This window comes from Diadema antillarum, unplaced genomic scaffold (assembly GCF_040938485.1).
Source record: "Diadema antillarum isolate AM-2024a unplaced genomic scaffold, OU_Dant_1.0 seq00002086_RagTag, whole genome shotgun sequence".
NCBI classification, from domain to species: Eukaryota; Metazoa; Echinodermata; class Echinoidea; order Diadematoida; family Diadematidae; genus Diadema; species Diadema antillarum.
The window spans coordinates 159,576-186,032 of record NW_027272732.1 but is presented as its reverse complement, the minus strand read 5'-3'; the positions used below and the strand labels follow the sequence as shown (position 1 = coordinate 186,032).

The 26,457-nt window shown below is 38.1% G+C and overlaps 2 protein-coding genes across 2 annotated transcripts; both read right to left on the bottom strand.

Moving 5' to 3' along the window:
• Positions 1-1,847: 1,847 nt before the first annotated feature.
• On the bottom strand, positions 1,848-19,502 carry LOC139713885 (acetylcholinesterase-like). Its single transcript, XM_071625587.1, has 9 exons — positions 19,069-19,502; positions 16,637-16,796; positions 15,793-15,870; positions 14,164-14,282; positions 10,873-11,034; positions 9,305-9,610; positions 8,169-8,509; positions 6,926-7,116; positions 1,848-3,147 (listed from the first exon to the last, which is right to left on the bottom strand). Exons 1-9 carry the CDS (start codon positions 19,471-19,473, stop codon positions 3,053-3,055), a joined length of 1,857 nt encoding a protein of 618 aa, XP_071481688.1. The 5' UTR covers positions 19,474-19,502; the 3' UTR covers positions 1,848-3,052.
• Positions 19,503-22,906: 3,404 nt separating this feature from the next.
• LOC139713879 (uncharacterized) lies at positions 22,907-25,735 on the bottom strand. Its single transcript, XM_071625581.1, has 2 exons — positions 25,458-25,735; positions 22,907-23,594 (listed from the first exon to the last, which is right to left on the bottom strand). Exons 1-2 carry the CDS (start codon positions 25,733-25,735, stop codon positions 22,907-22,909), a joined length of 966 nt encoding a protein of 321 aa, XP_071481682.1.
• Between the last annotated feature and the right edge of the window lie 722 nt (positions 25,736-26,457).

The following is a 26,457-nucleotide window of genomic DNA, read 5'->3' as shown; positions in this document are numbered from 1 at the left end:
CAATTTATTAAAATGGGCACCATACCCCACCCGGGCGCCCCAGGGGGCCCTCAATCCCCCCAAATTTAGGAATCTTAAAGAATTTATGCCCTTATTGTACATTTTCATCTTCCACTTGAGACTGCCTGGTCAATTTTTTTTTTTTTTCATTTAGTATTTATTGGTAAAAAGCAAATTTTGGTAGAGAGCTGTGAATAATTAAGATTAGTGACTGCGTGAAAGGTGAACGTGCGATACTCGGGTGAGCGCTAGACCCGCGGGTCTCTTGTTTTTTCTTTAGACTCATCCAATCTGTTTTGTTTTTGTTTTCTTTTAATTCACGCTATAACTGGCTCCATATCTATGCCTGAGTATCGGGACGATGTTGTTTAGTCGTGTGTCTGTTACATGCCGCGGATCATTAATCATGCATATCATCCATGACAACTGGTGTATATCCATTTCCCTTTGAGTACATTGATGGGTTAATAAATGCAAATGCACATTCCCGAATGTGCTACAAAACAACTTGAAACAGAAGTAGTGAGTTTATGCGTAAATTGTGGCTGTGTGCACTTGTGTGTCATCTCATGTACGGATGAAATAATGCAGAAATAGAAACAGTCAATCAAACAATTAATCAATCAATCTCGTTTTAATCGCAGATAGTTACGTCTTCTCTGTCTAAATGTTCCGTTGAGACAGAAAGCACAACACAATTATTGTAGCCAGTCATAATCGGCCAACCAACAGTCATCGCAGTCATCTGAAGTTCATTTTTAATGATTAAGTATGGTATGATTAGGTATATACAGTAGTAATACTGTATTAGATAAGGTTGATGTCATGATGAAGAATTACATTATACACAATGCACACTAACATACTATTGACTAAAAAGAGTATTATGTACATGTATAATAATATAGCGAGTTTTTTTCTTCGTTATAAACATCTTTGCAAATTTGGTGAAAATCCGATTATCCGTTCTTTAGTTACTGGGAGATTGAGCTTATGTACTTTATGACCACCATGAACTTTGACCTTTGATCTTTTGACCCCACAATTTAATTATTTCTTTAATACCTAATTATGAACATACCCTGCAAGACTGGTGAAAATTGGTTCCTCCGTTCTGAGTTATATTATACACAATCAGACAAAAACGGAACCGAGAACATACCTCCACCGACTGTAGGTTCCACCTACTGGCGGAGGTGAAAATAAACAAACTCAAGGTTTTTATACAACAACGCTGCGGCATAAATCTGACCATGGAGTTATGTAGCTCCATGATCTGACACTGTATGTTCATTGAGCCGTGTGTTGCAGGAAAATATGGTGACAAAACAACAATTACACGCAGGTGGTTACGCTAAACAAAAAAGAAAAAATTGCACTCATGATCACAATAATCAATATTGTAGTAACAATAAAAACACAATGACATTGTTTTACAACGAAGAACAAAATTAATTGAAAGGAGAAGGAGCAGAGAAGGGAAGAAAGTTCTGTTAAAGGCATAATCTACCATTTGCAGATGAAACAAAAACCCAGCATAAGTGCTTCAATATAGTTCTAAAATGTGAGATAGGGCTAGAAACAACCACTGTAAAAATTTGAATCTGTATAATCAATGTTAAGTGTTGTTAAAAACACAAAATGTGAACAATAGTTATAATAAAACTATTTCTGGATTAAACCATCAACAGTTACGGTTTATTAAGAAAAACACTGATATCTCCTCGTTTATAGGCTCTTTTGCGAAAATTTAATATGGTATGGTGTTTTATGATACAACAGACCTATAAACACATTATGTATCAAATGTGATATCTTGAAATTTTTTGAAATCTCTACTCCCAAAGGTAAACTGGACCTTTAACGTCGTCAGGGCATGTGAAAGGGTCATAACATAAACAATATAATCATCTGTATGTGGAAAACATTTTTCTCACTTTATATTTCAATGTAATAAGCTTCGAAGATTCTATTCAGCTTTTATCAACGATATTTCAAAATGTGGGTCCAGTTTAAACACATGTATGTTGGACAAACAATCGTCATTTCTATAAATGGGAGATGAAATTCTGGATCGTTTCGTGGGATACATAACACTGTAGTTGTGTGCGTAACTATTACAATGAAATAAGCCGTGACATATTTTCGGTAGGTGATTGCAGTTGTAATCAACACAAATTGACCAAGCTGAAGTAAATGCAAATCTTTTTTTTCTAAGAATTTTATGCCCAGATAACAGAGCATCAGTGTGTTCTCGGGTGTGGAGGTTAAAAACAATTCTGAGCGCCACCTATTGCATGAGAAGAAGTTTGTCCAATCCAGCAATGTCAGATAATAATTATGTAGTTCCCAAGTAAGAATTCTATATTCTAAATACGGTTCGAAGCTTGAATACAATGTCATTAATGCATATTAAGGAAGATGATATTTCAGTGTGTACATTACACCTATATAACGCAAAATGATTTTACAAAATAATATCATTAATATGACACTTCCATAAAAAACTTTTACTGGTAATCAGTACAAACACCAAACAATTTAATGGGAAAAAACGTCTTATACAGTAGTAGTATCAAATAAATTATTACAGTACCTGGGATCCGTTTTATCAAAAGAATATACTCAATTATAAATTTCCTGAACACACAGGCTGCCATTGACTTATGATAGAAATCAACTACATATTCAATTATAACTTCATAAAACAGGGCCCTGGTATATTTTCTTCGTCATGAATGTACTGCTTGTAGATGTCTATACCAAGGTAACAAATGTAAATAAAAACAAACAATATCATCCAAGCTTATATTCATAATCATAATATGAAATTTTGGTTTCAGTTTATATATGTTTTTCATACGTCACCTAACAACTTTCTGGTTATCCGCTGTATGTACAGACGGCGAAAAGCGCTTCTGTTAAACAACGTTAACACCTTTAAGTTTGAACTGAGAAATGATTTGTACATGTATTACACTGAATAGATCGATATTGTAGAGATCAGCTTGATTGTGTTGTCGTATTACTCGTACATGGTGCTTGGCATGAGTCACTCCTCCCGACAGGACCCCGAATCGTCACAACTCTTGCCGCTGTCTTCGCTGACTCTGGCTTCCAAGAGAGATTTCAGTCGTTTCATTTCAACTGGAAAGAATTTAGAGCGCAAAGAAAAGAAGAGGAACTTAAGTTCTTCTATACAGTGCATTCCCGTTAAAACGAACACGGTCATAACAAAATTCCGGTTACAACGAACGAAAAATTCAGACCGCAAAATGTTTGTTTATTGCTTATGAAATATTTTGTTTGGTTGTATACACTCTAAAAAAATCCGGGTCAGAACTGACCTGGAACTGGGTCCGTTGGGGTCACACACCATTCCGGGTCAAAAATGACTTGGCATTTGGTCATGAAGACCGGGAATGGGGTCACCCTGACCCAATTCATGACTCTGGATGGGGTCGTATTAGGAAGTTTCAATACATGTACATGTACTATAACAAAAGAAAACTCTCGGTCCCGAGGACTTCGTTAACGGTGATCCACTGTACATTTGCTCTACCATTGATTTTTTTTTTTGAAGAAAAAAAAAAGAACCACGTTATTAGTGTTGCCTCTCTATATCCGCACCGACAAGAGCGTGTTATGAGTTTTTACATCATTACTAACCAAACTATGTTAGTGTAACATAATCAGCATCAGCAGAGGAGTCAAATTGACTTATAGTGAAGCGGCATAGCTTGAAAAATTAGAGGAATTTTGCATTTTATGATAAAAGCACCAAATTTCGCACACATGTTGACAATGACATTTGAAATAAATTCAGATATTGGGCCATCGTAAATAGCGCCCTCAGCGGCCATGGCAGCCATTTTTCAAAATGGCCGCCATAAAATGCCATTTTTCATAAAAATTTACAAATTTAAGAAGGGAAAATCAATAAGATTTTGCAAACGAGTGGGAAATAGCATTCAAAATAAATTCAGATATTGGGCCACCGCAAATTGCGCCCTCAACGGCCATGGCAGCCATTTTTCAAAATGGTCGCCATAAATGCCATTTTTCGCAAAAAATTAAAAATTTCAGAAGGGAAGATCAGGAAGATTTTGCGAACGAGTGGGAAATAACATTAAAGATAAATTCAGATATTGGGCCATCGTAAATAGCGCCCTCAACGGCCATAGCAGCCATTTTTTTTTCAAAATGGCCGCCATAAATGCCATTTTTCATAAAAATTTACAAATTTCAATAGGGAAAATCAATAAGATTTTGCAAACGACTGGAATATAGCATTTAAAATGAATTTAGATATTGGGCCATCACAAATTGCGCCCTCAACGGCCATGGCAGGGATTTTTCAAAATGGCCGCCATAAATGCCAGTTTTCGTAAAATGTTACAAATTTCAGGAGGGAAATCAGTAAGATTTCGCAAACGAGTGGGAAATAACATTCAAAATAAATTTAGATATTGGACCATCGCAAATTGCGCCCCCTAACGGTCATGGCAGCCATTTTTTTTCCAAAATGGTTGCCATAAATTCAATTTTTTATAAAAATTAATTTCAGAAGGGAAAATCAACATGATTTTGCAAACGAGTGGGAAATAAAATTCAAAATAAATTTAGATGTTGGGCCATTGCAAATTGCGCCCTCAACGCCAATGGCGGCCATGTTTAAAATTGACCGCCATAAATACCACCTTTTCCTCTGAATTTACTAATTCCAGAAGGAAAAGTCAATAAGATCTTGCACTCAATTCAAAAATTCCGCTCGAAATATATCTTGCGCCTATGTATTACATTATTGTAGATAGCGCCCTCAATGGCCATTGCAGCCATTTTTCAAAATGGCCACCATGGATTCCATTATTTTTTATTTCCTGATTTCACCAAAGGAAAAGTCAGTAAGATTTTGCACACAATTTGAAAATTATGTTTGAAATAAATGTTTGTATTAGATAACTGTAATACTGCTCTCAACGGCCATGGCCGCCATATTCCAAAATGGCTGCCATTGTCATAATCGTTTTGTTTTAAAAAATGGTAATTTCTGAAAGAAAAGTTAGCAAATGTGTACATAAATTGAAAAACCATGTTTAAAATCAAACAATATATTTAGATTGCATGAACTCTAGAAATTGTTCCTTCACAAATTTTCAAGAAGAAAAAATTGCTAATAACGGCAATTGCAGCCATTTTCCAAAATGGCTGTCATAGATGCCATTTTTTTTAATGAAGATGTCCTAATGCCGGAAGAAGACAATAAACATTTTTTTTTTTGCGCAAGTTGACAATTAGAAACAAAGAAGTTTAGACATTTAGTCATCATATGCTGTGTTTTCATTTGCTATTTCAGCTATTTGTCAAAATGGCTACAATACACTCTTCTCTTTTCTATCAAAAAGAAAAAGAAAAAAAAAGAAGCAGACATCCATGGCGGTCAGCATGGCCCTTGAGGGCGCCTTCTAAGAAGACCTTGTACTTAAATTTATTTTTGAGCATAATTTTCAACTTGTTTGCAAAGTCTTATTGACTTTTCCTTCTGACATCAGCAAATTTTTGCAAAAAAAAAAAAAGAGCAAAACGTGGGGGGGGGGGGGCATCCATGGCAGCTGTTTTGAAACTTGGCTGCTACGGCTGTTGAGGGTGCACTTTTGGATGGCCTAATATCAAATTCAGTTTAAATGTAATTTTTCACCTTTGTGGAAATTCTGATTGACGTCTGCAACACTTTACGAAAAAAAGACATTCAAGGTGGCCATTTTGAAAAATGGCTGGAATGGCCATTGAGGGGGCAATTTGCAATGGCCCAATAAGTTTACTTTTCAATGTAATTTCCCACCTGTTTGTAAAATCTCGTTGGCTTTCCCTTCTGATTTCAGTAAATCTTTTCGAAAATATAGCATTTATTGCGGCCATTTTGAAAAATGGCTGTCATGACCGTTGAGGGTGCAGTTTCCGATGGCCCAATATGGAGATTTGTTTCAATTATCATTTCCCATTTATAACCAAAATTTCATTGACTTTTATCTTTGAAATTAGCATTTTTTTTTAAATGAAAAAGTGACACTTATGGTGCCCATTAAAAAAAAAAAAATTGGCTGCCATAGCCATTGAGAGCGCAATTTTCAATTGCCCAATACCTGGATTTATTTTAGATGTAATTTCCCGCTTGTTTGCAAAAAAGAAAAAAATGGCTTTCCATTCTGAAATCTGCATTTTTTAACGAAAAAATGGCATTTATGGCGGCCATTTTGAAAAAAATGGCTACCATGGCCATTGAGGGCGCAATTTCCAATGGCCAAATATCTAGATTCATTTTGAATGTAATCAACATTTATGGGCAAAATCTTATTAACTTTTCCCATCTGAAATTTTCAAAATCATCGAAGAACTGGCACATTATTCTGTTATTAGACAGATGGACGTTGAGGGCGCAATTAACAATGGCCAAATATTTAAATGCATTTTGAATGTAATTTCCCACTTGTTTGCAAAACCTTACTGGCTTTTCCTTCTGAAGTTAGCAAATATTTTGAAAAAAATGACATTTATGGCGGCCATTTTGAAAAATGGCTGCCATGGCCGTTGAGGGCACTATTTCCGATGGCCAGATATCTAGATTTATTTTGAATGTAATTTCCCATTTGTAACCAAAATCTTATTGACTTTTCTCTCCTAAAATTAGCAAATTTTACGAAAACATGGCATTTATGGCAGCCATTTTGAAAAATGGCTGCCATGGACGTTGAGGGCGCTATTTTCGATGGCCCAATATCTGAATTTAATCTAAACGTTATTGTCAACATGTGTACGAAATTTGGTGCTTTTATCACAAAATGCACAATTGTTCGGCTATGCCGCTCCACTATTATAGGAGTCAGCAAACATGGATACAATTTATAAAAACTATCTGACAATTTACCTGCATTAGCTTGGAGCTTAGGCAGAACATTGAGCTGAAAATGGCATCGCCGTGGGGCTGGGTTACCCCACCTATTTTCAAAGGGAAGAGATAACTCCTTGTAGTGTGGCTCAGACTTCGTAAACCTTGGCCATTCCGGAAATAAGGTGTCGGCAACCACAGTGTCTGCTGTTGATGCAAGATTCGGATTTCTGCAAGTGCGTCAAGGAGAGATCATGTGAAAAAGAGACACACCAAAATGACAAAAGGCTGCACGTAAACGCTAACATCTTTATACTGTCGAAAATCTACATAATAAAACAAGCGGTTCGAGCGGTCTAACGATCACATATCTTTTACGTGTGCGTGCGTGTGTGTTCCTACAGACAGTTGGAACCAGAAACATAATGTAGACAGGCTACGTTTATATTTGCTGTTATAGATTTAAACAGATATGGAAATTTGTTACTGAGTTGCTGTTTGAGTTGTTGAGATGTGTAAATAGTTCAATAATTTTGTTGAAAAACATTATTTTAAAATACATGTCTGAGAATAACTGACCAAGCAGAGAAAGATTGTTTTTAAAAATGGAACATAATATAGAGGAAACAATTTCTCATCAAAAGTGGGTAAGATGCATAATATTTACGTTTATAAAGATGGGAAAACATGGGAGAACCACTTTGGCGATTTTTCTCTTTAATCATGTATGCCTTATCATATCATATTCCGTACATGCCTTACCTCATTATGATCGATTTACTATGCTCGAGTAACTCTTGATTATAGTTACGTTCAGACGGTGATCCTGAAAGTCGAGGACAAGCTCGATAAGTGTCGCACGGTCGATTTCGTTACGAAATCAGTCATTTCGTTGACGAAGTTGCCATCGTTCCCGAAATCGACACTTGGCGCTCCAAAAAGCTTAACCTCAGTCGAAGTTAACTTGTCCTCGAGATTGAATGTTCAAGGTGAAGTTCGTATTTTACCACAATTATAATTTTGTATTGTTGTACACTGTTGAATACATTTTGTAGACTTTTGTATAGTCTGTCTGTTTGTACGAATTTGGACGAAATTGTTGTTTGTATTCGTTTCATTGCGAAAAAGACGGTGGCATTAAACGAAATTCGAATAAAAATATAATTAAGAAGTGTGTGTATATGTGTGTATGTGTGTGTGTGTGTGTGTGTGTGTGTGTGTGTAAACGAAATGGGTTGCACAATGGTAAGATGCTTTTAGTTGTCATAGCATAATATCCTACCCTGTTTTGGAGAAGTTAGACCAGTACTCCATGATCGTTCTCGAAATGACGACTTCATCATTATTGAAACTTCCCGTCATGAAAGAGCCTTCTTCGTCGTCGGCCGCGACCATGAACGGTGAACCGAATACGTAAGGGACGTCCTCGGCATGAGCTGCACCCATCCACGTGGAGTTTTCACCCCACATCGAGGCCGATGGTCTATGAGTCATCAGGTAATGGTACACGGTGCTACCGCCCACCGACAGGAGTTCGGCTGTCTTGAATGTCGGACACAGGAACACGTTGTCGCCGATGAACAGGGCGCCGTCATCGGCGAAATCCGCCTCGGGGTCGTCGAGCTGCCACAATGTCCAAAGAGTAGCATTGTTTACAGGGCAAGTCCACCTTCATAATCACATTTTATGCCCATGTGGATTGACTGAATGCAGCAATATCAGTAGAACACATCAGTGAACTTTGGGGGAAATCGGACAATCCGTTCTGAATCCGTTCTGAAATTATGAATTTTTTAAAGTATCTGCGCAGCCACTGCTGGATGAGAAGACTACTAGAGTGTATGATATCACAAGCGTAGAACGATAATATAAGGAAAATATAAAGAGAATTTCACAACATTTATTTTTTTTTAGATGCACTTTTCCTCGACTTGTCAATGACGTGTGTTAAGGATAATACTACTCCCCCTGGCTGCTCTTGAAAGAGGAAAGTCAAATGTGCCTTTACTGTAATGCGAAAAAAGAGAATTTATTTATGTTGAATTTTTGCTTTGACCTATACCTCATGACGTGTTACTTGAACTCTTTTATATCGCAGTCGAATTTTCAGAGTTGAAGTGCATGCTATGTAGCTCGAATGAACTTCTTTCTCTTCATTTTACACCGAAGAAAAGGAAGGTCCCGTTATCGATAAAATTTGGTATAACTTGATTTTTATTGTATTTTTTGTTATTTCAAAGATTACTGGGGGCACATGCAAAGAAAAAGCTTTTAAGCTTGATTCTTCAATAATTTTGCAGTATAATACAATAGATAATTCGCAATAATATATGTTATTACAAAAATATATGATGATAAATACTTCTAATAGATATTACAAAAATATGTGATAATAAATACTTTAATACATGTATATACTTTTTCCGGCGACGTATAAGCAAATGACGCCATGTCTAGGACCAAATCGTCCGATCCGTCTTTGACCAGCGACAGATACGCGTTGATAGAAGATCGCATTGTTGCCTGGTCCCACACCATCTTTTCGCTGCTGGCTCCCCCCACAGCGAGTGGATGGAGGGCTACGTTTCCTTCTTCCTCCAGACAACCGACGAGGACGGGTACGTGGTTGAACTCGCCGTCGGCAGCCATTTCCACGGGGTCACGAGGAATGAACTGGCCGTCGATCGCCGGGCGGGCCAATAAGCCCGCCATCGCTTCAGGGTTCTGGAAGTTATGAATTTATAATTCGTTGATTTCAAAGGATATTTCTAATTCTTCAATGATCTTAAAGTGCCTTTTTTCTGGCTTCTCTATGGAAACATGCGAACTTTGACGTTTCCATCAGATCTGATATCCCGTTGTACTATATAGAGGTTGTAGTTTAGACGACTATCATACCACCTTGCATACGGGGACAGTAAGGAAATTTGTGTCTTCAACAAAGTTTCGGACGAGAAAAACTGGAACGAAACTCTGATCATAGGAACAGTATCTCCCGGCGATGCATATTGCCTGTTATCCCTGTATTCTTGCTGTTTGCATGATCCATAACATCTACTTACATAGTACAAATTGGTATTTCATAATTCACAGTTATTGGATGACTACCTCGGTGATTTTAAGGAGAAGCTATAGCTCTTTGCATACATTGTTGAATGATAGTCAAAATATTCCTTTCGTGTAGGTTTTCAGTGGTCGTTTTTGTGCAACATTCCGAACAATATAATGCTCTTAAAGTCTAAATTTGAAAGGTTAAACGCTGTCTACCTATATACATTCAATGATTTCTATTACGCAGATATAAGCTTCAATCTCCCATTTGTAATATGTCAACAACAACAACAACAACAACAAAATCACTATACATAATGTGTTACCCTGTGTTGCGCTCTCGAATGAATCTTATTCAAACAGCTGAACATTGCCACAAATTAGTATTCAGTAAGGAAAGAAGCACTCGGGGAAATCAGCAATAAACAAAGAGCAGGGTATTTAATCCGGTGAAGTTGTCTCGCCTTAGTCATATCCAACTGGACCCCATGGAAGACAAGCTATTGCAGCTGAATATGGACTATCCAGCCATCTTCTCAGATGGAAATGAAACAAACAAACAAGTTCTTGATTATTTCAAGAAGTAAAGCTTTCTAAGCATGCCAATATGTTTCAAACAATGTAATTTGAAAATGAAATGCCCTGAATTTCATTGAGTTTAAACGATAACTTTTTCCGCTATAATCATTCAATCAAGAATTGGAGTAAACAAGATAAATATAAATTAGGTAACGCGTTTCAGTAGAGACCTTTTCAACGTTCAGTCAGTGATGAAGGGTTGCATGTTATTGTGAGTCGCATCAATTTCTGATCATAATCATAAAACGATTAACAATAATTCATAATATAAGCAGTTTTACATCTTTTCTACAAAATATGTCTATTTTATACTTATGGAAGGAGAAGAAAATAAAAATCATTTAGCTCAGTCTTACCTCGACAAAGAAATTGATGCTTTCGTCTGCAGATTTCTGTCGCAAACATCCGACAAGCTCATGGGAAGTAGTGGCGCTACAATTCATGACTTTCCCAAACTCAAATGCCAACTGCCGACTGTCTTCCACAAAGTATCGAGTCCATCCGCCTGTTGTTCCGCTCTACGAAACCACAGTAAATTTCAATAATGATCACAACAAAATATTCTGTTAAAGATTACGAGCTTATACCTTTACTAGTATTTATAAAAACTGAAATTTTAATATGAAAAAAACCCCATAAAGCTTACACTTGAATATCTTTTCAGACCCTCCCAAATAAACGCATGAATACCATTGCTCTATTTTTTTTTTTTGGGGGGGGGGGGGAGGAAGGATGGGCGGGACGATGAAATTAACGCTGTCACACCTGCACCCTATTATAATTACAGAGCTACCAAGTCTCACGCATTCTGCGTGAGACTCAAGCATTTAGGGGCCATCTCACGATCTCACGCATGACACCCATTTTTCTCACGCATCGGACGAAGTCTGCAACTTGGGCCTATAATAATGAGCATAGCTCAAAAGATTAAAGTGATAGTTGCAATTGAAGGTATATTTCCCTTTTGTCTTTCAAAATAAGTAAAAAATAGTCACTTAAGTATATGCACCTGATCGCACCATTAAGAGCTAAACATTGAAAAAGCTCCCTACCGTGGGAGGCCACAGGGGAAAAAACCCCTCCCACATCCTCGCTCGCGCGCACATTCGCATGCCGAGATGCTGAGTCATGAAAGTCTCACTCATAAATTTTTTTTGAACTTGGCATCCCTGTAATTATGTCATCTGAAATAACCTAGCATGGGATTCAGACATTCACCCCTTTTCAATGTATAGGTGATCCTCATCTTGCTCATATGACCCCAAATGATGGAAAAAGAAAATAAGAACTGAAGCTGGCATCACAATTCTTCCGCCTGCATGCACACAACTTGAAAATCTTCAGGCTGGGGAGTATATTCTGATAATGAAGCAATTCAACTCGAGCAGTCGACCCTCCTGCGTGTAATGCGCCAGCCATACATGTACAGTAAGAAAATGTTCAATTGTGATTAGATTAGCTAACACAATACTCTTGGTAGACGAAACAATGTGAAACAAGAGACCCGCGGGTCTCGCGCTCGGCTGAGTTTCGCAAGTTCACCTTCAATGCATTCTTGCAGACTCTTACCTGACGAACATTGGAAACCTGGGAGGGAGGCAGGTTTGAGGGTTTCCATGGAGCATGGTGTATATATTTGCATATTCTAGTACACTGGTAAAAACAGAAAAAAAAACCTGTCAGGTAGGCATACACTGTATTTAGAAAATTTGACTTTATTATGAAGTTAAAAAAAATGATCAAAATGTAACAAGTAACCACTATCGGACTCCCGCCCAATAGCTGGATAATAACCATAAATAACCTTGAAAAAACACCACTAATGAATTTGCTTAGAGTTTTTCTGCCAAGTTTGGCACCAAATTTTATGTGTTTTCAAGGAAAAGAAAAGTATGTGGTGGTTCTCCCCTCCCTCCGGCACAGGGCCCGGCCCATCCCTGGAACTGTTACAAACAGTCTCCAATCTGCTTACTCATAACAATAATTGTGACTTATAACTTCTGGTTCTAAGAAAGATGATTTGTGAAGATGCCTAAATGTGGGGCTTTGTTCCTCCCAACGGGCATTCTAGTGCCCCTAGGGGCCCCAAGTGAAGAATTGTGCCCATTTGTACAAATATATTTTCTAGTTCCATGACATGTGCTCCCGCCACAATTATTGTTCCCATGAAATATCTGCACGCTAAATGAATTCTAACCACAAACAACCCTATATACACCTCATCCTAATTCTCACATCAAACTAAATCTTACAGCCTATCACGAATAAGATTTGTTAAGATTCCTTGATTTTGGAGTTTTGTCTGTCCCCCCCCCCCCCCCCCCCCCCAAGCTCTGGGCATTGTGCTCCAATGGACCCCCACCGTATAATAGAGAATGGTACCCATTGTGCAAATAATCACCCTCATGATAATACGTGGTGTACAGGGATGCCAAGTTCAAAAAAAAATTATGAGTGAGACTTTCATGACTCGGCATCTCGGCATGCGAATGTGCGCGCGAGCGAGGATGTGGGAGGGGTTTTTTCCCCCTGCGATGTGGCCTCCCATGGTAGGGAGCTTTTTCAATGTTTAGCTCTTGATGGTGCGATCAGGTGCATATACTTAAGTGACTATTTTTTACTTATTTTGAAAGACAAAAGGGAAATATACCTTCAATTGCAACTATCACTTTAATCTTTTGAGCTATGCTCATTATTATAGGCCCAAGTTGCAGACTTCGTCCGATGCATGAGAAAAATGGGTGTCATGCGTGAGATCGTAAGATGGCCCCTAAATGCTTGAGTCTCACGCAGAATGCGTGAGACTTGGTAGCTCTGGGTGTACCTGCCAAGTTTGGTGACAATTTGACTTTGTGTTTGAAAGACGAAGAAAATGTACAGTATAGGCCCCAATTTAGACCCACCCCCCCCCCCCCCCCGCCCCGCCCCCGCCGGACCCTATGGGGGAACTCCTGGATAAACCATGAACAAACTTGAAGTACAGTAATGAATATGCTTACTCAGTATAGGCCTATCGATTAAGCTCGATCAGTTCTGGTTCTGGAGAAGAAGATATTCAAAGATTCCTTGATGGCGGCGGAGGGGGGGGGGGGTCATGATGGTGCCCATTCGAACAAAACTTGATTGAGATTGTATTCCCTTAGAGATGCTACCTTGCCAAGTTTCGTGAAAATCCGCCACATGGAGTTTTCAAGAAGAAGATGAAAATGTAAAAAAGTTACGCACACCGCATGACGGACGACGAATAACACACAACGGACGCGGGACCATGAGTAATCGCAGGAGCTCATTTGAGCCTTAAAAGAAAAGCTAGACGCTATAGGAGACATGCCACTTGAACATTAATGGTATATAAAGTTGCCTAAATACGCACTAAAAATGAAATGGTAAATTCACATTTTTAATGTTTTCACTCCTCTAGCCTTTTGTTTGAGGTTAAATTTAACACGCAAACTGTTACATTTAACACTCAAAATGTCGAACTACCATTTCAGAAATTGGCAATCCAATATTTGGAGTGTTAAATCAAACACTTCACAAACAGGTTGTTGAAGTGACAACACGTAAAATGTTGATTTACCGCTTCATGTTTTAGAGTGTATACCAGCGAACATGGACCACTGCGTGAGGACCCTAAAACCACCAACCTGCATTATTGCTCCAGAAAACAGACCAGCGCTCATGGGAGATATCAGGTGGTAGTTGACGGAGATGGATCCAGCGCTCTCCCCAAAGATTGTTACCCTACTCGGATCTCCACCAAAAGCTGAAAATGGAACAATACTTGAAGGGAATAATTATGTTTTGCGGCTAAAGTGTAGTAAGAGAGGATTTTTTTCTTTTTGTGTTTGTTTGTTTGTTTGTTTGTTTGTTTGTTTGTTTGTTTGTTTGTTTTGGTTAGTTGGTTGTTTATTTGGGTTTTCGTTTTTGTTTTGTTTTGTTTTGTTTTGTTTGTATTTTCGCTTTTACTGTTTGTGAATGAGGTCGCAAGCTCGTTCAGAATTATTATGAACACCAACTGAAAAAGGAGGAACTATATCCTGAGATTTGAACCCGCGTCACTGCATAATTATGCGTATAACCCAATCGGCCAATCGGCAATACACTGAGCTGAAGCCATGCAGGTCATAGCAGTGGCACGATAAAGTTTGAGCAAAATAATACCCAAGTACCGTACCTCACCTCTCGTTCATTCTCTGTTGGTCTTATTCAGAAGTCACTGACCTGCAGAATCTAGGCGAGTTATAAAAATGAAGGGAATCGTTGTGCAGGGACGGTGTAGTTCTGGAAGTTCCCTTTCTGTTTTTGTTTTTGTTTTTTGTTTTTTGCTGTTAGTGATGGGCCTAATACACGACGCAGTAGGTGACGCGTGTTCAAATCCCGTGCTGGTTCATTCTTTTTCACTTGGTATTCACAATAAATGTAATTTTACAGATCGAGCATACGACTGAGAGTATAGGCGCTACATAACAAGAAAGAAAAAAAAAAGAAGGGGAACCTTGTTTCAAAGTTTGTACTGAGGCTTTACGATTCTAGGCCATGTTGTCGTCCATGCGATTGGGAGTTTCGTCTTGGGTGATTTGTAGTATTAATAAATTTCTTTCTTAGGAATATTATGCCTTCTACGGTAGTAAACATGAAGAATGAAAAGATGTAAGTAAACCAAGCCCAGATTTTCTTGAATGGGTAGCTGGTGATGACAATTATGCGCTGCAAGACAATAGTTTAAGCAACAACAGCAATATTCAAAACAAAACAAGATCTGTTTCTCCTGCCATTAAAGTGCTCAATTTCTTCGTTCGTGAACACCTTGACGAATAAAGTCGTCAGCAGATAGAATGTCAGTGCATCGATGATGATGATGATGATGATCCACAGCATTTGTATAGCGCCATATATCTGTTGTGGAAACATTAAAAGGCATCGACCGCTATGAAGCGATAGCCATATTTACTTGGTTTATCATATAGAATTATTGCTGAGATGTATCCGTATCGGTGACACGACATTACTCCTGCGACAATGGCTCCGGTCTTAGTTTCTCCAAGAACTCGGGGTTATAGGGTTAGGGTTGTGATACGGTATTAGGCTTGATTTTGATGTGAAGATTAGGATTTGGGTTAGTGTTATGTTTGCGGGTAGAATGTATGTTTGGCTTAGCGCGTAGTCATGGGAACAATATTGTCACAGGAGCAAATTTCATGGAACCATTAGTATCATCATTACAATCGCCATTTGATATTTTGCTCCAAAGAAGAAACCGGCGGTTTGCTCACCCTCGATATTCTCCTGAACCCACAAGAGAACTTGTCGCTGGTCGAGTAACCCGAGATTTGCCGGCATCTCCTCGTCGCCTAGCAACAAGGCAAGACAATTTGAAAAAAGAGCAAAACATCAATATCAATTTCAAATCATTAAATCTAACTTCAAGTCACTAAAGCAACAAAATAATCATAGCATAGGCTCTTCTAACTGATACTGCAGGGCTCTTCTTGCTAAATAAACACATCATTTCTTGCTCTAGTAGCTTTTAATATTCATCATTGCATAATAGTATTGTGTGGACCACATCTAAACACAGTCATGTAAGTTTTCGTGCATTCGGCTCCGCGACATTACACTCTTTATCAAATTGTACTCCAGTTTGCAGTTGTATTAATGCTTCACAGTTTCATTAAAGAGATAATATATATTTGGCTGAGATTGGGCTTCAGGTTTCCAACTTTTTTGTGAGATAATGAAAATTCCTCTTACGAAATAAATATGTAAAAGCATACAATTTTCAGAGGAATACAAAGTTTATTTGATGAAAATTGGTTTAAAAATAGCTGATATATCCCCCGAAACAAAGAGGTCCTAAGTAAAGGTGGTACCCACATTTTATTTGGACCTCTTTGTTTCACTTTGCTTATGGATGTCTCGGCCATATCAAAACAGATTTTCATTTGAAAAAAGAAACATTGAATTCCTCTTAGAATTGCATGCTCTTTAATATTTCATAAATGGTTTCTATGTCGCAAAAAGTTAAAGTCTGAATCCCCATCTCAACCAAAACTATATCATCCCTTTAAAGCTTAAATTGTTGTTATTGTTGTCTTTTGTTATTTGTTGTCCGCCCACCGGTTGACAGGAAACCCATGAACCCCAGTCGATAATTAAAGGTCACAACGATGACGTCATTCATGGCAGCCAGGGGAATGGGCAATATTTTCGGTATTGAGCCCGCCCCGAACAGAAAACCTCCTCCGTGGATCCATACCATCACCGCGGCCGACGTCGGCTGCCCAACCAAAGAAGAGATAGATAGATAGATAGATAGATAGATAGATAGATAGATAGATAGATATCGGTTTATTTCATCAAAAAGAAAATACACAGCAGCCCAGAGGCTGAATTGCGTGGCCTTGATGTACGCATGTACGAACGAAACAATCATACGATACAATACAATAATTATTCACATTAAACAGATACAAAAGTGAGCCTTCTTACATATACTATAACTACCAAATACATTTTTCTTTCAAAATACAATATTCCATCAAAGACTGATTTCACATAAGTAATTGCAACTGGAAATAAAATCAATTGATTTAGAATATGAAGAGATACAAATATATTTACAGTTGTATTTACACGTACGGTGCCCCCAACCGACTATAATGATATCATGTACCAAATTTCAAATCAAATACACAAAAACTGCATATATTAACAGCATATTTTTATACGTTTTCCTCAAAAAAGAGGCAATTGATTGTGAGAGAAAGTTATCAGAATAAAAAAAAGTTGGTTCAGTATACTTGGTAGAATTTTTATGAAACTCAGAAAGAAATCATGCAGTTCAAACTGTATTTTGACGTGCTGAGATAGGATTTAACTTTGTGTGAGTGCGTACGATATTCGATGCAGGGGAGATCATTCATTTCATTTTGCTATTCAATTCCCAGTACAACACAAAATATTCGAATATACATATACCGTAACAACAAAATCTGCACAATGTTGTAACAAAGAAAAATACTGTGAACTGACAATGAATACTGTGGCCTTTCTGATCATAAGTTGAAATTCAAGTTGTTGGAAATGGAGAGGACAGTTGAAAAACAAAGCTTGCACATGTAATCAACACTCTCCTTGTGGACAAGAGCTATGATTACTGAACTGTACTAATAAAAATAAGGCAAGTTTCCTTAAAGAGAGAGAGAGAAGAAACACGTACACACACAAATAAAAAGCAGGCGAAAAAACCCAAAATGAGGCAGCTCTCTTGTATTTTAAAAAAAAAAATACGGGAAAAAAGGGAGGAATTAGAGTGAAAGGGTAACAGGAAATGAGTATGAGGAGGACAAGGAAGACCGGGCTAGGGGGCGAAGGAAGAGGAGTTGAAAGGTCAATACCGACACACGCGAAGTACAAAATGCGAGGGCTCACCAAGGCATATAATATGGAGGAAATTGTGTATTTAAAAACGATAAAAGATTTTGATGAGGAGAAGAAAAGAACTTGAAATAAGAGCGTACAAAAAATAATTCATTCTGCTCGATAAGAATTTATGAAAAACTTCTTCAATATGAATATGAAACTATATTTAAACTTAAAACTTCTTTTATACTGTTATCTAGAGAACTCCAAAAATGTAGGGCCAGATTGAGCAGAAAATGCAAGTGGTCCTATAGTCAATGGCAGGCGGCATTTTTCAAAGGGAAATGTGAACTTTGCAATAACTAAACTCATGCGCTTATAGATTATGGTTGTCTATATTTATATAGCTTATTTTTCTTTTTGTATTCTGATCAAAGTCTCTGTCCAAAGTTCAACAGAAGGCAGTGGAGGCCTAATATTGTGCCCACAATGGGTTCGCGGTCTTCATGAACCTCTTATCTTCCATCACGCTCATACACAAGTATGCACACACATACGCACACACACATACACATAAACGCAATGATGATTATGTATGTATGATTCATCGTTAAAAAAAAAAATACTCATCAACCTACAGGCGAACTAAATAGTGAAACACAGGTTCTGCGTCTTGAATCAGCCAAAAAATTACAAAGAATACATAATAAATTACCCAGTCCCCGCCTGCACACATACGAACATAATATATCACACTCACACTATATACACAAGACTAGAAGCGACTAGAGGAAGATATCCGTCTTCTATAATTTCTATAACAGGCAGGATGATAATATTCATGAACATGATGATAATTTAGCAATGATATCAGTGAAGTAACAATTTAGTAGGCATATATAATCAATTAACAGTGTGTAATAGTTATGATAACACACCTTGAAAACACATCTTTTCAGTAGCAACTAGTTCGTAGCTGTATATATAACATTTATCCAATTATACATACTGTCGTACATGTTTTGAATTGATTGTAAGCGCTTTGGGCCTTGTGGGAAAAGCGCACTATAAATAATAGTAATAATAATAATAATAATAAATAATGATGATAATGACAGACGCAAAATAATTCTCTGTCGGCGGAGTTAATAAAAAAGAAAGGGGATCACAGATATACGGTGGTTTACCCGTGGTTCTGGCACAAATACATCAAGATACAGACAATCTTCGGCTGTTTCAAGACCAAGGTCAATGGCAGGAGTTCTCATTTGCGGGCAAGCCACGGAAGCTCTTGTCGCATCGAAATCTCCCGTGATAACTTTGGGCACGGGTCGCCTGTATCGGAGATCCCCTACGGGTGGTTCGGCGTAGGGGATACGGGTGTAAGCCTCGACACCTCCCCGATAGCCGACGAGCTGATACGGATCGACAACGATTCTTTTTCCAGTGAACGTCGCCCGGGACGTTGAGACTACAGGGTGGTCGGCTGCCGAATCCGCTAAGCATGATGTGCCCAGTAAATCTAACACTGCAATCGCCACTACAGTTGTAAGTGCTAAGTTCGCCATTTTGCTGACCCGATACAACTCCATTCCCCACAGCACGCTTACATAGGCCTAGGCACGTGTTACTTGATATGTTGCAATATCAGCTTCCCTCGATAAAGTTTTGAAGGAGGCCAGAGTATGAAATGTTTGTGTACAATGCCGCAGTATACTAGTCTCCCGGAAACAGACAGTGTTTTGCCAATGTGCTGGAATGTACAACTGATACTGCTCATGATAAGTAACTAACCACTTTGTCTTTGGGATCTTCGCTCACCGATATTGTGCGTTGTATTGGACAACTATATTATTCTAAAAACGAAAAAAATATATAATTCCAAACATATTCCACTTCATTTCCTTGAAATTTAGTTACGAATGTGAGCAGAACAGCCCAGAACTAGCCTAATTGCGCTTTGTTGAGTAAAAGTTGCGATCAAACGTTCTTTAGTCAGAAAATCAATTATGTAACTCTCTGAATACTCAATTCTCATCGGTTGATAACTAACTTGCGTTCGACTTTTTAGTTTATGATTGATTTTATCTTTTGATATAACATGGCCATATATATGTATTCATTGTACGTCGACCTACAAGAATCACTTTAAAGGTCCTGTTTACCTTTGGGAACAGTGATTTAATTTTTTTTTCAAGGTATGACATTGATTTTAATGCATATGTGTAGGTCTGTTGTACTACAAAACGTCCCATCATATAAAATTTTCGCGATAAAGCCTACAGTATGTGAATATATCTATATTTTTCTCAATAAACCGTACTGTTTTATTGACGGTTTAGTCTGGAAACATTTTTATTATAACGATTATTCACGTTTAGTATATTTAACAATAGGGTCTATTTAACATCGATTTTGCCGATTAAAATTTTTACAGCATTTGTTTTTTCCCCATACAGAGCTGTTTTAAAGCACTAATGATGGGTTTTCGTTTCATTTGCAAATGGTAAATTATGCCTTTAAGACAGGCAGCGATCCGGGGAGAAAAAGGGGGGTGGGTGGGTGGAGGCGTGTCCCACTGGATAGGAACTTGAATGTACACACGCCGCTGTCCCATTCCCCACCCCCATCCCCTCCTCGCCCACACAAACACTCTCTCACACACACACACACACACGCACACACAAACTCGTCACATGAAAGTGCTGCAACTGCTTCAAGACATTGGATAACCAACTAGTGATTATATCTATATTACTGAGATTCTTTGAGTGCAGTTTGGGAACGGCTGGATTAACTTCATTTTTATTTCGTTGAGAGTTTTATTCCCTTCTTAATTTTTCAACATTATACTATATAAAAAGGTAAGTGGTAGATATTACTCTAACAATATTTGTAACAAAAGCAGTCACAAGTCATTTATGGCTATCTCCATGTTTATGGCTTCCAAAGCAATGAAGTATTATGACAAATATTATGGGCCTCCTCGTCAATTATTTATTACATGTCAAATTTCTTTTACCAACTATACTGCCTATACTGCATCAGCGATGTGAAAACAGACACCATGTTCCATTTTCTGCTGGCTCCGTCTGTTACAAAGGTCACATAATTATGCAACTAAGATGTTATGGTATTCATTCTAAAGATGTTTTTTTTTGTTTTGAAATGTTTAGAAGATCTTTTAAGCATTGTCTATGTGTTTAGGACAGTGGTTTATTCTTCTTGTTTCTTTTTTTTCAGCGCATAATTTGGTGTGTAAATGACTATAGTTTATGATTTCTCTTCTTTGTTTTTAGTATAATGTACCCATATGTTTAATGTTACAACAGAAACATTGTATGTTTTATGTCACGTGAAGATGCCCATGTACTGTAATTTGTTTCCATTATTGGCCGCCAACGAGTAATTGCTTTAAATAATGGTCCTCTTAAGTTATCAACTTCAAACCATGCCATATTTAACAGATAAACAAAACATCCACACTGATAGGAGATTTAAAATATTGATTTATGGTATATTCATTTGTGCAGGGAAATTCACTGTTGATGTTTCTTTACAATCATAGATCGAAACGCTTTTTTTTCTGAATGATTTCTTAATGCAGGATAGAATAAGATGTAGCATAAAATGAATAAAACGTCACACAACCTCAAGTGATATTTCTGTGTATCTATGACAAAGACACCCTACAAAATCTTGGAGAAGAATATATCATTCGCATGGTGTAAGGGACATACCAAAAATTCAATAAAATTCAAGCCATTTTTCTTTTTTTTAAAAGAGAGCATACAATGTAAGAATGTAATAACGTTCGTAATTATTAATAAGAATGACTCTTAGAGTCATGGCACCTTATACTTCCAACTATTATGCAAATGCATAATTGCACATAATATGCCTATATAAATCATAAATGTAATTTACCTTTGAATAAAAACGACAAAGCGACTTTTACTGACTTATACGAAAGAAGAACGCCTTTAATGACATCAGAGGTAGGCCCAAAATTTCTCTGGGAACTGAGTAAACAATAGTTAGATCCTTCTTTAAGATGTAAATGTTTCTAATTCATGAGAGAAGATTCTGTTTCCTATGAATTTAGCATAAAGGTTGGTTTGTTAAATGTTTCCTAAGGTTATCGTCATTAACAACCCCTAAAATCAAGCCAGCTCGGCGACCGAAATTATCATTTCGTGGACGAAATGTCCATTTAGTTACAAAATGTTGTCATTTGGTTACAAAATAATCATTTCATCGACGAAATGACTGATTTCGTAACGAAATATTCCATGCGACACTTGGCGCTCCATGGTTTTTGTCCATGGTTTAAACCATGGTTTCATTTGTACCACCTTCGTGAATTCGGGCCAAAATGTAGGTACCTACACATTAATATACGTAAATTACGAAAGAAAAGGGAAATGTTTACTTTACAAAGAAATCTTTATGACGAAACAAACTCTATTTTGAGGAGAATAAGGAAGAAGGAAAGTATTTTTAATTGCATAGAGGCTTTCATGTATTCTTGTCTTCACTAAAGTACTTGGCTTGTGAGCCTCGCTGTCGTGATCATGGAAGTAGAATTAAATTCATCGTAGACTTCGTTGCCCTGTCAGATAGAAAGCAAAAGCGTTGTTGTTGATGGCCCAGTCACATGGTTATAATACCCAGGTAGCTCGTGAGAAATTTCTGGCAGGTACCGGCAGGCCACCGCCGGTACGTCTGCGAGACGCCGGTAGATGACCCATCAATCATCGGTCGGTCGCCCAGCAATATCGTAAAAATCGACCGGTGACCAGTCTTGTGCTCGTGAATATTTAAAGTGAAAGAAACATTTTTTAGACTGAGTTTTCGTGGAAGAAGATATGAAAATCAAGTACAATAGTAAGTGTTTAACAGATTAAGCATAAAACATGCTTGACCGAAAACACCAAAGTCTGTTTAATGACCCGGTTTCTCTCCTGATAATATAGATTGTGGAGAAGTGAGGGGCTTGGAATAGGTGTCCTTTCAAACCACGAATCACATGAATTTGGATTCATCAATAATAGTATTATTCGGTTGGTCAAGTCTAATCTTATGCGCATTCATTTCTTTATAAAGTTCCATGACCTCGTCGGCGCATCTGATGACGTCAGGGGTCAGGTCACTTCGGCTTGGCATTGCACCAGGTGGTATAAACTTTGTGCTGTCTATGGTTCTCTGGTAGAAGGATTCGTAGCTGATGAGATGCTGAGCAGACGGCACCTTCCAAGATTCCATCGGTCGGAGGGACCCTTCCCACTGCAGCATCGATTCCTTGTACGGCAATCCGACCGCCCGACAGTACTTCGGTAATATTTCGGCAGGATTTCGGAGAAGATCGTCGCCATCGATCACTACCGGCTGGCTGTCGAGGTGGGTGCAAACGTGCTTCCAGATCTTGTACAGCTCCCAAAAGAAATATCCATCGGGACAATATCGATTGTCATATTTGAGATCAAACTTATCTTCAGTCACTATATCTTTATTAATCTCATCTGACAAGCTTTTAACTCTGTATATGGCGCGACGATAGGACGGAAGAACTCGCCAGGGATGGCGGATCAGGAAAGTATGTTTGAAGCCTTCAGGTAGGAACCGAATGCCGTCGTCACAGCCGTAAGCAATGTCTTTTACGAAGACATGCTGACTGGTGGAACGTTCCAAGAATCTTTTGACTGATGCGTACCTGCAGAGATGAATACAAGGTCAACTCAAAACTTCATAAAAATTTATCCGCATATATAGAGTTTCAGGAAATGCTAAACATTCCTTCTTAACACCATCTCTCTGTCTCTTTGTAAAACCATGGACCTACCACACACATGGACTATGAACGGAGGCCTTTTTTTAATCCCATCATCACCACCGCCACCTGATTATGTGCATCTGAGTACATTCAGACGTTTGGATTGTGTAATTGTGTTTCGTCACTGGCAAAGTAACCGTTTCGCCCCTTTTCGGTCCTATTTGGCTGAGGTGCCTTTTCAGACTCAACTGCCTTTAAATAAACACCAATGATGGGAAGCAGCAAACCTCAAACAAGTACAAATTTTGCGGTAATTACTGAAGCGGAGATTTGCTGCCACGCATCCCTGAATGGCGAGACAAGCATGTCGTCTACTGTTACTGTCCATGTTTACTCTGAAATTATGTGCGACAAATGGGGAAAATAGATTACAAAACACAGTCAGTCCCCCTAATTATTTGCTTTGAAAAAAAAAACCACATCATTTCAAAACAATTTTTTAAATAGAAAATATGTGATAACAATAAAGTCATGAATAGTGTTCAAAAACAACAAAACACTTTGTATAAACACAAACAACATATTTATTACCATAACAAGAACAATCTTAGTGTCGTCATAAAAGTACCCTTTAAACAAAGTATCTCATCAGTGATCATTATCTGAAATCTGTTTTCAGTGGAGTGGATATTTCGTCTGAAATTCCAATTAAATCAGATAGAATATGATAGACACGGAAGGGTAGAAGATTATTGCTATATCATCAATGTCAAGCATTTAGAAACACTCTACACGCGGTACAACGTATACATCACAACTTGTACAAAGTACGCGTGCTGGAAAATAACTGATGTATGGTATATAGTGACTTACGAACAAAACAAACAAACAAACAAACGTGAGTTAACGACAAATTCTTTGGTTGGGTCTAGGGAACTGAAAGAATTAAAATCTGTTTACGTTTGACTTCGATCCAGGGAGAAGGAGGAGGGGGTGGAGGCGTGTCCTACTGGATACGACCATGAATGTATGCACGCCGCTATATATTCCTACATGCGGATATTCGCCAACGATGTCTCTGTTTTTCTCTTTCTTCTGAAGTTTATCTATGTTTGGGGTGGATTTCCTCTTTTAAGGAATTTTCTGCCGAAATAATTATCTTGCATCATTAACTTGGCAACTTGTTTTTTGCTTCGTTTTTGCTTGCTTGTTTGTTTGTTTGTTTGTTTGTTTGTTTCTGTTTGTTGTTGTTGTTTGCTACGAATCTTATATTGGTAAACATTAGATTTAAGTGGCTCAGTTCATTGAACCTGCACAAAATCAGAATGAAATTTACATGAATTTAACTGTGTACGAGAAAAAGAACTCAGAAGCTTTAATCTTGTAAACGCGTTTCCAATTCATGAATCAGCAATGGACAGAAATGAATGAGAGACTTTTCAAAATCATGCAACAATGATTTTTTTTAATTATAATATATGAATGACAAAAGGTTAAAATGAATGACATAACAATATGTATATAGGCCTACATTATGATTATGACACACTCACAAGATGATTGTTAATGATATAGCACCAAACCATATTTTCTCCAAGGACTTAGGGTTATATAGGGTTGTGTTAGGATTTTAGGGTTAGTTTGATAGTTAGGATTAGAATTATGGTTAGGGTTATGTTTGTGAGTGGAATTTATATTTGGCTTAGCGTGAAGATAGTTCATGGGAGTAATTATTTCGCAAGAGCAATGCCATGGAACCAAATGAGAATCATTGTGCCACGAGTCTTGTCTCGGAGAACTCACGATATGTAGTCAGTACTGAATCTCGTCATCGTGATTTCGGTCAACTTGTCGGCGGCCTTCTGGTAGATCTCTTCGTTCCCCTCTCGATCTGTAGGCAATTTGGCGCCGAAATGATGGCCACATTCCAACATGGCGATGTGGCAGAAGCAGTAGGGCTCAAGCCATATCTCGCTTTCCTCGATAGATGATAGGCACTTGGTCAACGAAGTGGAAGCCGACCTGGGGACACACCATAGGATGGTGCGACTTTGACTCGAGGGGTCGATCTCGGAGGACATCGCGCTGATCTTGGAAGTTAGTCTTCTTCTTCTCGAGTCACTACACAAGTCCTGTCCAGTGCAGAGCGCAGGATCTGGCTTTGGTGTTGAAAGTCTCCAGGTCATTGACAGTGCATGGCTCTGGTAGGAGGGGGCAGTTAGTGAAGACAAGCGATCACAACCAGACATACATGTAGCCTATACAGATATGGACACGCAACTTGTATGTCATCTCGGTACGATTTCGTCAGGCAATGTACGAGTGTTACTATTTGACCTTTAACCTGTACCTGATCACATGGAAATCGTGTTCTCTACCTGCACTTTGGAGTTGGCTGTGAATAAGCCAGTTCGGGGTTCCAGTTTGCGTATGAGCAGAAAAAAACCGCCATTAATTGTACTACAAAGATACAGTTTGGCTTTTAAATTCACTGAGTTTAGCACCAGGTGCAAATGTAATCCTTGTAATGGAGCCTGCCAGTATACATCCACCTGACAGTAAGCCTGTTATTTGGAAATGTTAACAGAAAAGCACAATGAAATGGATGCTTTCCAAAGTGTTGACCGACGAATCATTCTTTTCATGAAGATCTACGCAGGTTCATTCTTTGTTTGAATACGAGTTCCGTAAACTGCTATGTTTCAATAGGCAAACTGATGCATTATGTCGCTTTTAATCAAGTGAAGTGCGATGCCTTACCAACTGAGAAAAATGGAAGATCATTTTGTACCCATGTGGACAT